General features: G+C 46.3%; 1 protein-coding gene across 2 annotated transcripts in view; it reads left to right on the forward strand.

Moving 5' to 3' along the window:
* The first annotated feature begins 235 nt into the window (after window positions 1–235).
* DSP (desmoplakin) overlaps window positions 236–13,077 on the forward strand; it is a 42,464-nt gene continuing 29,622 nt past the window's right edge. Inside the window, exons 1-2 of one of the 2 annotated variants that reach the window (XM_027128317.1) lie at window positions 236–705; window positions 12,687–12,786. In XM_027128317.1, coding sequence (XP_026984118.1) covers window positions 518–705; window positions 12,687–12,786 — 288 coding nt within the window. In that variant the 5' untranslated portion in view covers window positions 236–517. The remainder of the gene's footprint in view (window positions 706–12,686; window positions 12,787–13,077) is intronic. The other variant, XM_027128318.1, reaches the window with a different exon arrangement.

The following is a 13,077-nucleotide window of genomic DNA, read 5'->3' on the forward strand; positions in this document are numbered from 1 at the left end:
GTGCCGGGCCTCCGCCCCTTGCATGTTACTCGGGCCCCGGCGCGGAGGGCGGAGCCGCGGGCCGGTGGCGCAGGTGGGGAGGGGCGGCCGGTGCGAGTCGGTGACACCCGATGGGGCGGGGAGGCGCGGCGGCCGCACCCCGCCCTGGGAAGAAACCGGCCAGGTGTGGCTTCGGCAGCGTCGGGTGCCAGCGGGGAGGAGACTCGAGCCCCAGCCGACCAACACCACCACCCCGCCACGGCCCTGCTCCTCTGCGTCCTCGCCGCCCTAAGAGCCGCAGCCCTCGCTCCCGCTTCCACTCCCGGCCCGTCGCTGTCCCCGACGCCCGACGCCCGCCCGCCGTGCCGCGCTCGCAGTGTCCAGAACGGCCGCGGTGGAGAGGCGCGTCCTCGCGATCCTTCTGCACCCCCAGCCCAGTCCCCGGTTTGGGCCTCTCCTGGGAGCCCCTCGCTCTCTCCGAGCCGGCCCGCCCTCGCGTCCGCCTCGGCGCTGAGCGGCGCTCCGAGTGCCAGCCAACATGAGCTGCAACGGAGGCTCCAGCCCGCGGATCAACACGCTGGGCCACATGACCCGCGCCGAGTCCGGCCCCGACCTGCGCTACGACATGACCGGCGGCGGGGGCGGCAGCAGCGGTGGTGGGGGCACCAGCAGGATGTACTACTCCCGGCGCTGCACGGTCACCGACCAGAACTCGGATGGCTACTGGTGGGTACCGGGCCGACCCGGAGCGCGCGGTGTGCGTGGGCCGGTGGGCCGGGGTCTCTACACTCCCCTAGCACCCTGGGACCGGGACGGACCGTCGACCTCTGACCGACGAGGAAGCTCAGGTCCAGAAAGGGGACAGTCTCTTTGTCCGAGGTCATGCACGCATTTCCTGTTCGCGTTGGGGCAAGACCGAGTGTCCCGGCGCACCGCACAGACCGGGTGGGCATGTGCGCCAACCCGCAGAGGAGCGTCTCCTTCGCTGCCGGCGGGGACTCGGGCCCCCCTTCTCGCTTCCTGCGTGCCGGGGCCCAAGGCCAGCCAGCGAGGGTGCAGGCAGGGCGCGGCGGACGGCGGGGGTCCCGGCTGTATCCGGGACTGTCCCCAGCGAGGCCTCGCCTTTGTCCCGGGCCGCAGGTGGGAGGTCAGGCGGGCGTGGCTGCGACCACTAAACCCAACCTCTCGAACTGTAACCAAAAGTAAAACAGCGAGGGGAGCGGGGCCTCCGGCCTGTCGGGTGGCCAGGGTGGACGTGGCTCTCGGCTTTGGCTAGTGGCTCATCGCAAGCTCGTGGTCACCCCGAGACCACGTCCGCAGCGGCGCCTGGGCTGCCCGGCCACCCGGAGGCTTTTGTGCAGAGGCTGCGCGTCCCGGCAGCTCGGGGTCGCGGGTCGAGAAGGCCCCGCCTCGGCCTCGCCTGCTACCCAAACCAAGTTTCCCGGCGGGAGCGGCTGCCTGTCCCCCCAGCCCGGATCAGCCGCGCGGCAGCCCCCGCCAGCGAGCACACCTGTGGCCCCGCGCCTGCGCCCTTTGTTTCCCGGTTTTTAAAAAGCATCCGAGGAACAGCCTCAGTGTCTCGGTGGCAGAGCGCGGGCGCAGGGTCTTGCGCGCTGAGCGGGATAGCGCGGGCAGGGGCCCGTGGCGGGGAGGCTCCGCGTACCATCCCGGCCGGCCCGCGATGCTGGGGGCACCCTGGGAAGAGGGCGGGGTCTGCCTCTCCGAATCATCCCGGAAACCCAGGTGGGGGAGAGGGCGGTCAATCGGGTGCGGGTGGAGAAAGATAATGAACGTACATTTACCCGGTACCCGGAGCCGGACTCTCCCACGTGAGCCGTGAGAATTTTGCGGCTCTCACCCCCCTTTCCCGCCCCCTGCAAGTCCTTCCCTTGTAGGGCTTCGGGGGAAGAGGCCTGAGTTCCAGAACTTTGTCGACCTAGCCTTGTGGCCTTAGGCTGGGGAGGAGCAAACTGAATACACTCCAGGGGGGTTTTGTTTTGCCAGCAGTTTTGGGGGCCGGGACGGACTACTCGACTTGCAACCTGCTTTCTGCTTCGATTTATTCATTTCTTTATCTTCCCGGAGCACCTTGAAAATTTATTTTCTCTTTTTGAGTCTGCAAAGAATTGTCTCAATCTTGGAGCTCTTTCTTTAATGAACAAAATGCACCTGGGGGTTTCCAGGAAAAAATACGCCAAACCATTAGGGAGACTGGGGAGAAATTTTTGCTCGTTTACACTTTGGTTTTTAAGTTTGTTTGAAAAGTTGGCCAACCATTTAAATCTGAAACTTTACTTTTCCCTCCCAGTCTTGCAGTATTTGGAAAGCACATGCTTTTGAATCCACACATTTAAATCCAAGTCAGAATTTGCAAGGTTGCTTCTTTCCTGCATTTATGAACCAGGTGGTTTTTTGGTTTTTTGTTCCTTTTTTTTTTTGAATATGCTTCTCTTATCTTAGCGTCCCTATGTTTTAAGTTGACAATAAACATGGATGTTAATGGAATATTTCACTCCCTTGGCTTCTTGTAGAAGTAAATTTGTAATTAATATCTGGGTTAATGACCTGCATAAAGATACCCGGTTTATAAGGATGCTTCACCGAATGTTAACTTTGGGCGAGGCTTGATGTTTTCTCCTAGTATAGCATCATTTCTTGTGTTCGGTTTTTCCAACCTAAAGGCTGTTGATAAACCTGTCAAGTTTTAACATCTCCCCGGGAAGGGGAAAGAGACTCTAGTGAAAAGTGACCTAACTTGGAGGGAGGTTGTTTTTCTGCGCGTTGCTGTCGAGCTGCCAAGGGCCGCGGGGCGGCAGGCTGGGGGCTTGAGTCAGCATGTGGCCGGCGTTCTTTCTGGATCCAGGTACTGGAGTTTCCCCAGGCCTGTCCCGGCCTGCGCTTGTGCTACTTGGCCTTAGAAACGAAGCGTTGTCACAATACACAGTAGCCCGCAAACGCTGAGGTCTGCATTTTAAAATAAGGACGACTGACTGGAGAGGGTCGGGGTCCGCACCGCACCTGTTTTCCTAGGGTTTTTACCGTCTTGTGCGGAAGGATTTGTTTGGCCCTGGCACGCACTTGGCAGAAGCAGGATGGCAGCTCTGACTCGACTGCCCTTTGCTAAGTGAATGATGATGAAGGATTTTAAAAGCACTTTTCTGACCGAAAGTTTTTCTAAATAGAGGTGTTTTGTTTTTAAAGCGACAAAACCAAAAAAAAAAAAAAAACCCCTAAAAAACCAGTATGAAAACGACTGGTTGCATCTAAACTCCTTTATTTCTAAAACTCCCACTTTATTGGCTGAATCATTTTGGTGATTTTTTTAATGATCAATGTGTGCATTTAGCCCTTCCCTAAATAAGCTAATTTGAGTGTGTCCAGAGCCCAAATCTTATTTTTCCTTTGAAAGTGACTTTACAGCCTCTTGCCTTTGTCTGTCCTTTATTTAGTAACACTTGTCACTGTTTAGGACCGGATATTTCTCACTCTGATTATCCCTGCTTCCCCCACCTGTCTTTTGTGTCTTTGTTTTACCCTGCATGGGATCTGCAACGACTTTATTTACCTTCTTCCGCTGCTTTTCTTGATATTTTAAAGTTTGGTACATGTTTCATGCTTGATAATTTAAGATGTTTATTTTTGAAAATTTAAACTTTGGATTTTTCTTGTATGAGATGCTATATTGTTTTCAATGATGGCAGAATTACACTGGTCTTATTCCTGTAGTTAAAAGAAATTACAAATCTGTAGTGAAATTTGGTGGCCAAGTGACAAAGTCCCCCAGTTAGATCTTCCGCTGATCGAAGTGTGGAATTTGTAGGAGGCTTACAAACCAAATACAGTCACTAAGCTTCAGAAATATGTGCATAAAATGGTAATGCTTACATTTCTCCAGAACTCTTGATTTCCAAAGCGGAATATGTGTGATCACTATCTGATACCTATTTTAAAGTTTGCTTTAAACTACCTTTTAAAAGAAGCCTGTTTCTCAGCATGAAGTTAAACAGGCGCATTTACATTTAATTTTAGAGTGGAAGGGGGTCCTGAGGAGGACAGAAACCTCACTTTTCCACTTTAGAGACAAATTAAGACTTGCCCCAAATCCCGGAGTCCACCATGGCTGAGCTGGCATGAGAATCAGGGGCTCCTCCCTCTGCCCTCTGGCATCCTGTGCGTTTAGACCATGTACTTGTGTATGAGACTGGACAGCCCTGTACTTACAGGATGAAAGTACCTCAAGTCCATGTATTCATTCATTCATTCAGCCAATATTTCCTGAGCATCTGCTGTGTGTTAGATGTCGGGGAGATTCAAAGGTGAAAATACAAAGACTTCTGGAAGGGAGCAGATGCTCTTTAGAGGAAGATAAGTACATGAGTACTATAATACAAACGGATAATGCACAGGAGCGGTACCCATGACTCAGAGGCTTCGTAAGGGGTCAAGATAACATCTGTAGTGGCGGCATTAGTAAGATTTTATTATAAAGGAAGTGGTGTTGACTTGGACTTTGGAGAATTTCAGTTGGTAAAGAGAGTGGGCAGAGACTGCACCTGGAGGAGAGAAGAGCATGAGAAAAGTGTGAGAAGTGGAAAAGCAGGTGCAACTTCAAGGCCTAGAGAGTGGTCTCCTTTTGGAGCATTCGCTTAAGTGGGGAAACAGTGAGACGGAAGGAGGAAGGATGGGCTGGGGCCAGAACCTGGGAGATCTCGAATCACGGTGGTGGGTTAGGGTTAGGCACAGGGGAACCCTTGCAGGTCTCATCCGAGCCAGTGAAGGTCTCCTTTGAAGGAGCAGAGCGATAAGACCGACGCAGGAAACCATAGGATTGTTGCTGTGGCCAGCAGTGTGTGGGAGGGGTTGCCTTAAGGAAGCAGTTATACCAGTGAAGGAGGGAGGTGAAAGTCTGGTCGAGGTTGGTGGCAGTGGGACAGGAGGTAGATGTGATGGAATGACAGCTTCAGCTCAGAACTGGATCAGAGAGGCAAGGGAGAGTGAGAAAACAGGCTTAGAGTTGGCTGACTCAGAATGGTTATTCTAAATATTTTTCTGGGAAACGATGGCAAAGTAAGATTCAGTGTAGCTTAATATATGGCAGTAGTAACACTTACATAGTGACTAAGTTTGAGTAGGTTATATATTTTATACAAACATCAGATCAGTGGTTAATAATAGTTACCATTGCCTGGCCAACATCCACCATGTGCCAAGTATATTGTTATCTCAAGCCTCACGACAAACTTCCCATTTCACAGGTGGGAAACTGAGGTTAAAAGAGTTAGATGACCTGGCTTAGGTCAAGCAGCTAAGTTAGTAATTGAGCTGCATTTGAATCCAGTATACCACGATGGTGCAAGAAAAGATCTAACTTTAGTTATTAGAATTCACCTCTTCTTGTAAACTCTTCTATCCAATAGGAGTTTTTACTTCTTTTTAAATTGTTGCATTCCTGGGAAATATTTCATAGCCATTGTGTTCTTGCATTCACACTCCTGTAGTTTCCATCTGCTGAGGAATGAAGCACAGTGGGATGCTGCGTTAAGCCCGCTGAATGTCAGGCACATCTACAGAGCAGCTTCCAGCAAGTAGTTAATCTTTTCTGTAAACATGGGCGTCATTTCATTGTTGTCCAGGCGCCTGAAATGTCTTGGGAAAGACAAAAAAGTGCTGATGCCTCCACGCTGACATCTTCGGGTGGAGCTGAGGAGGGCTTGGGTGTGTCTCGGGGAGTGTTAACTCAGCCCTCAGCCAGCCAGTCTTTCCAGACTTTTCAAAGGTTCTGGAAGAAGCGCCTCAGTCCCGAGGCCTTGGTGCCTGGGGCCCTGCCGCCCCGCCCTTTGCCTTTTCTCCGGCTCCCTCTGGCCCTCCTGGGAAAATGGGCAGGGGTGGTTCTGATGTTGAAGCCACTGCCCCACGGACCCCAAGCCTCAGCATGCCATAAAATGCCAGGGCAGCCCCATCACGAGCACCTTGGGCTGGGAGGGTCCAGGACCTTCAGAGACCTCAGGAATGTGAAGTCTACATTTCATGAAAATGAGGACACCAGAGTGAGAGGCTGCAGGCCATAGGTCTGAGTTTTTTGCCTGGAATTCAAATGTGTGACATGCAAACGTAATATCCCTTGCTTCGTAAGGTACCTGAAAAAAAGTAAAAAGGAGTTGGCCTCTTGGTGGATAACCAGCTAACTTGTAAACGATTCTTTTTAGGCATCAGAATGAATGTAAGTTTTCACATAGGGAAGGAATTCAAAACAGAAATCCCTGTTTGGGCCTTGAATTTGTAAGGGTCAAATATTCATCCCCGTTTAGTAAAGGAAAGGAAAGCATCTTTTTCTGAATTTTCTTATCCCTTCAAAAAGATGTCTTTCACGCAGTTAAAATGTATCTCTGTCTTTGAATTGTCTCAAACTTTTTTTTAGGTCTCGTAGATAATTTTAGGAATTAAAAATTACCTGAGAAAGTCTCAAATGCCTCACACTTAATACCCAATCATCATTTCTTCTTCTTTCCTTTTTTTCACTTCTCACTCCACCTCCAGTGTGCTTGCAGGATATCCTTAAAATTGTGAACTGGGTGAACTGCAAAATCATGAACTGGGGCGAAAAACACAAAATGAAAAATAAAAGCAAAATCTAAGAATCATATCACAACAGCAGCTTCCCCTGTACGAACGATCTCGCAGCGAGGATTTAGTTTCTGCCGGGCTTTACAGACCTCACTGGCTGCTTCTCTCAACATCAGGCCAGCCCCGAGAGGTGACTGTGTTCCTGCAGAAACCCTAGGCCCCGCGAGTCTACTAACTTGCTCCGAGTCACAGGCTGTCCAGCCAGAAGTGGCTGAGAACGGGGTGGACCCCAAACTCTTTATGAAGTTAATGATCTGTGATCAGGTTGCCCTCCCCGGCCCCCATCCAAGCCACCAAAAACTGTGAAAATAGCAAACATGGAAAGGCAGTGGAACTTTTATTAGAGTACCGCTTCCAAAGCTCCTGGGTGAGGACAAGATGAAGGTCCAAAGGAGGCCTTCTTCCTAAAATTGATAGAGAAAACTTTTTTTTTTTTGGTGGTACGGGGGCCTCTCACTGCTGTGGCCTCTCCCGTTGCGGAGCACAGGCTCCGGACGCGCAGGCTCAGCGGCCATGGCTCACGGGCCCAGCCGCTCCGCGGCATGTGGGATCTTCCCAGACCGGGGCACGAACCGTGTCCCCTGCATCGGCTGGCGGACTCTCAACCACTGCGCCACCAGGGAAGCCCCCCTTTTTTTCCCACTATTGGTGGGGAATTGGGGTGCAGTAGATGCGCTACCTGATTGAGCTTTGGAAATCAGGGTAATGAGTAGTAACATCTTCATATCAGTCTTCGATTTGCCTTTGTTTTTCTTCTACTTTCCTAAACCAAACAAACATACGTTAAGGACCTTCTGGGTGAGGAACTCTGTGCTGTTAGGTGCACGTAGGAGCCGAAAGTGACTAAGGTGTGAGACTTTGCTCTCCAGGTGTGGGCAGACAGGTGTGTAAATAATTCGTTCAGAAGGAGGGCAGAGATGTGCCAGGAAAACTCTGTGGAGGCGGAAGCACTTGGTGTGTAACTTCTGATATGTGACATTTCCACTGATGTGTTTAGTGAGTCTTGGAGGTAGGGTATTGTCCTTAAATGAAGATGTAAATTTTTTTTTTTTTTTACAAACTCCATGGATGTTTTTCTTTTTACTTAAGATCTTTTAAAGAAACTCAAAATAACGTATGGAACATGTTTTAAACATTGTAAGGAGCTCAGCAGATAGGTTTTAGATCAATATGAATGCAAATAAGTTTTAAGATCAGTATTAATGCATTACATAATTATCATCATTTCCATCAAGTCTTCATTGACTTTTTCCAAGGTCATTATTCCATGAATCCGAATACACGTGAGACATAATTTCTGGCACACATCCAGGACCTTATGTTGATGGAATGAACCAAAAGAAGAGAGAGAGAGTGGGGGAGAGAGAGAGAGAAGGGGCAAAGGAAAGAGGAAGGAAGGAAAGAAGGAACCCAATGGGAGAGAAAGTATTGGGTTGGCCAAAAAGTTCCTTCTGGTTTTTCCATAGACTCTTACGAACTTTTTGGCCAACCAGTGTATATACAAAAATAAATCCAGAGTTACGTGGCACCGGCCAAGTGTCTAATGAACAGAATAGATGATTGTAAAATGACTTCCATCAAGCAAGGAGAGTAACTATTAATACATACCTCGTAATGCTTCAAGACTCTCTTCAAAGTATTTGTCTTGTATTTTTGTCTATAATATTCTTGGGAAAAGTGTGAAACTAGTGGCTTCACAGTTAATTTTGGGGTCTTATTTTTTTAAGAAAAGACTGTTATTTGGAGGTAGTAAAATAAAACATCGAAAGCTCTTTAATACTGTTCACACGTTCATGTGGCCCAGACCATGTTTTCCTTTTAGCCTCTGATGAAGGGATCTTTATGTAACCTGTTGGAACCCTTACTTGTTTAAACAAGTTTTAGAATGAATTTTTAAAAAAAGTGTAGGCAGGTTCTTTGTTGTACGAATAATTTGTCTTTGTAAGTTTGAAAATAAGAGAAGATTTCAGAAAGGTTAAAAGATTTCCTTTTAAGGACAAATGTTATTTTTTCAAGGCCAGCTATTAATTTTAGTTTAGAAGTCAATATTTTTTGATTGATTTGACCCAAATGAACTTTTTCTTTTTCTTTTTTTTTTTTTTTTTTGCATGACTTCTTTCATCTTCCATGACACGGAAATGGGACTTAAAAATTGAACTCTGACCTCGTTAGTTCAATTCCTAACATGGCTTAAAATCTCTGCACCCCTAATACCAATACGTACCAGTGTTGAAAATTTCTTTGAGGCTAGGGATTTTTAAAGTCCTTATATGCTTGTTAAATAAGTATTTATTTTAAAATGATTTCTTCCTATATGATGGAATTTTGCATTTTCCCAAATTGCACTGTGTGAAGAGGAAACTTCATTACCTTTACACAGAACATAGAGTTTTAGATTATTTTCAGTAGGAGGAGTGAGTTTGGTGGTCTCATAAAATAAAGTTACAGATCAAAGGAGCTAAGGAAATCTTAGATAGCACCTAGCCCAAAAGATGAGAAAACTGAGATCTAGAATATTTCTGAGGTAAAAGACAAAAGACCTAAAATTATGTGAAAAAATATGATTTTTGACTTAAAACGTTCTGAATGACACACAAAATGCCCGTGTTCCCTGAAGCATGCTCTCCTGGCTCTCCTGCTGAAGGGTCCAGCCCTGCACAGCATCTGAGTGAGTGTCTAGTGAGTCGAAATCCTCTCCACGGACACGTCCTTCTTGATTTAAGTACAGTCATTTCTGTGTGGATCCTTCACTGGGCGGGGACAAGCAAGCTGAAATGTGAAGGTGGATTCTCTTTTCTCATCAATAAACCTCAGGGGCCTGAGTTGTCCTTCCGCCTGCTCGACTTGGTGGTCTGTTTCCCAAGGATGTTCAGACGGAAGTGAGATGCTTACAGATGACAAACGGGACATGTAGATCTTACTTTAAGGACCAGACACAGTCTTGAAAAGTTGTGCCTAAGGAAATTTGGTTAATTAGATCATACTTTCCTACAGACAAATCACAATACCAAAGATTCTTCATTACATTGTTCTAACACTTTAGCTTTTCTTTCTCTTTACTTTTAGAAAGATTAGATTTTTGTGCAGACGGTTGTTAATCTATTCCTAAAATGCCAAGGCAAACACATAGGGTTTTAGTGGCTATCAAGGGTATGTATGGTGAACATAGGCAGGCCTGTTGGTGAAGCATGAATAATTCTTTTCAGTATCATTAACAGCATATGAAGTTACCGTTTTGGTGTTTTTTTGTTTTTGTTTTTTTTTTACCTTTTTGTTTTTTAAGTGCAAGTCCACCAATATTTTAAGCCAGCGTTTAATTGCCTCACCTCTTTTTCCTTAGTTCATTTCTAAGTGTCATGTAACTAACTACTCTAGTAGTTGGGTAAAAAGAGCTGAAGAGTTTCATATTTTGTTGGCAAATGAATTTAGTGTCATAAATTCATTTTTAAAAGACTTGTATATACACTTTGGAACTTTCATTCACAAGTGAGTTTGGCCTCTCTGCTTCTTTTTTATTTTTTGTACATTTTTATCCTGGAATAATTTTAGGATTATAGAAAAGCTGCAGAGATAGAGGGAGTTCTCATACACCTCACCCAGTTTCCCCATCTCCCTCTGTCTTAGCACTCACTGTGTTAGTTTTTACAGTAGCACACGTTATTAAATCATTTCAGAAACTCTTGACTTTCCACTGTGCTAAGAGAGAGCCCTTTCCTTTGTATGTAAGGGACTGGCATTCTCTGTGGGAATCACCCTCTGAACCCAACTGCTGACCAGAATTACTAAATGTTTCAGAAGAAAGGGCCTCTCATGCACCTTCATTAAAGAAAACAAATCTAATTACACAGGACCTCCCTAATTACTTACCCATCCTAGACTTCTCAGTGATGTTTCTGTATTTCTCCCTTTGTTTCTCTTTTTTCTTTTTTTCCCTTTGTCTCTTGAATTTCTTTCCTCCCTGTTATAATGGGTGCATTTTGGAAAGTGTTCTAAGTCAAGTGGAATTTTGCACAAGTTTTGACAACGGATGGAGTCCTGTTAACATCTCAGCAATCCGAGAAGTGTGCCAGGTTTCCTGTCTGATTCTGAGTGGCAGGCAGAGAAGGGCAGCATTCATGCGGGGGGTGGGGGGTTGTGTGTGCGGGGCCCTGGTGTTGATGGGTGGGCAGTGCCAGGGCCTGCCTGGAGGAGCTGCGGCCTCACCTGGCACTGGTTCCCAGGAGAGCTGGTTTCTCACCCACATACTTTCAGCCAGGGCTGGCTTGCAGGGAAGCCTGGCCGGCAGAGAGAGAAAGCGCCTGTCCGATGTGAAACGAGGCGGAATCAAGGGGCGGTGGGAGCAGTTTCCCACATTCTTGTGACTTTACCCTATCTCTGCCTAGTACAGCCTGTGCTTTTCAAACTTTTTTTTAAACAGTGAAATTCTTTCTTCATTATTTATTTATTTAAAAAATTATTTATTGGGACTTCCCTGGTGGCACAGGGCTTAAGACTCTGAGCTCCCAATGCAGGGGACCTGGGTTCGATCCCTGGTCATGGAACTAGATCCCACAAGCATGCCACAACTAAGACCTGGCGCAAATAAATAAATAAAATAAAAATTAGAAAAAAAAATTGTATTTATTAATTTATTTATTTTTGGCTGCTTTGGGTCTTTGTTGCTGCACGTGGGCTTTCTCTAGTTGCGGAGCACGGGCTCGGTAGTTGCGGCTCGCGGGCCCTAGAGCACAGGCTCGGTAGTTGTGGTGCACGGGTTTAGTTGCTCCGCCGCATGTGGGATCTTCCTGGACCAGGGCTCGAAGGCCCCCAGGATCCGTGTCTCCTGCATTGGCAGGCGGATTCTTAACCACTGCGCCACCAGGGAAGTCCGGAAATTCTTTCTTTAAAACGCACACAGACACCCTTCCCGACACAGACACACATAAAAGAAAGTTCAGTACATTGAACAGGCGTCTGTTTCATCTGAAAGCTCAAGCCGGCCTGGCTGGTAGCTCAGAAGCCCTGGAGGAACTCAGCTTTCTTGTAGGACATTCATAAGACCTTTCCTGAACGTTAATAATTTAATGTGCTTTAAATCTCTCTTAAACTAAGCCGTAGCGGGCTGTGCTGTAGCATAATGTATCCTGGCAAATTAAAAAGTAAGACTTGTTTTATGATAGATTACTCTTTTTACTTGTATCTGGAGCAAACTGAATTTCTATAATCTCTTTCTTTAAAATGTAGAATATCTACAACATTCTTCTTAAATACCACGGTCGTTTTAAGGTTTCTGCTACCTGTCTTCCAGAATAGTGCTACATTTGACATACACATGTGGGTGAGCATCATTGTACAGGATAATATTCTGGGGTCATCCTGAAAGGAAAAGTGGCTTCTTTTTGCATTAAAGATATTTAAATTTCCCATCACTTTCTTTACCCCATCCTTCCTTTACCATTATCAGCTTTTTCTGGTTGCAGAAAATATTTTTGCAGAATAAGCTTTTCTTTCGTCTCCTACAATTGTCCTCAGCCAGACTGGTCAATGAAACCCTGCAGCTCTGGGTCTGATGCCACCTTTCCCAGGACTGGTGATGGCATTGATGTGGGATGAAGGGAGAGGGGTGACAGAGAAGATGCTGGAAATGTGTTTTCACAACTCAAAAGGGTATTTCGGGATTAGGTTTTACACCAGAAAAAAAAAAAAAAAAAACTTGGTGTGAAGGTTAGTACAATTTGAAAAAGTTCTGTAGATTAGAAAATAGTATTCCATCATTTTTAAATGTCTTGCTTTTGGTAATTGTACTGTGGTTATATAATGGAATGGCTTTGTTCTTAGGAAATAGATGCTGGAATATTTTGGGATAAAGAAGCGTGATTGTTCTCAAATGGCTCAGAAAAATGTATATATGCTATAAATAGATATACACACATACAGGGGGGAGGGGAACAAAGAGACATGGCCAATGTGAACAATTGGGCAGTCTGGGTGAAGGACCTACTGAAGTGTTTTTGTCTTGTTTTTGCAGCTGTTTTGAAAGTTTAAAATGAGTTCAAAATTGAAAAAAAAGTTTCATATTTTCTTTCTTTGTGTTTGCTCATCAGTCAAACCGGAACGATGTCCAGGCAGAACCAGAACACCATCCAGGAGCTTCTGCAGAACTGCTCGGATTGTTTGATGCGAGCCGAGCTGATCGTGCAGCCGGTAAGCTTTCTTTTTCTCCTAAAGTACTGTCCACACCTGGTTTTGTACCTGGTTTTGCTCCTGGTTAACTTAGACTCAGAGCCCTGACCTGTGCATTCTCTCCCCGCCCTGCTAGTGTTTAGAGATGCTTTTTCTCAAAACAGACAAGAGCGGGATGTCTAGCTTCCTAACTTACTTGCAATGTTGGCTTAACAATGGGAACCAGTTTTCACATAGTTTTTTTCCCAACAAATATTTACACTACGGATTAACACCCTTTTGGAATTGCAACAACCTGTTGTCATTTCTCTG

Source organism: Aethalodelphis obliquidens, unplaced genomic scaffold, assembly GCF_003676395.1.
Source record: "Aethalodelphis obliquidens isolate GAN/ISIS:26980383/991018 unplaced genomic scaffold, ASM367639v1 scaffold34, whole genome shotgun sequence".
In the NCBI taxonomy this organism is placed as follows: domain Eukaryota; kingdom Metazoa; phylum Chordata; class Mammalia; order Artiodactyla; family Delphinidae; genus Aethalodelphis; species Aethalodelphis obliquidens.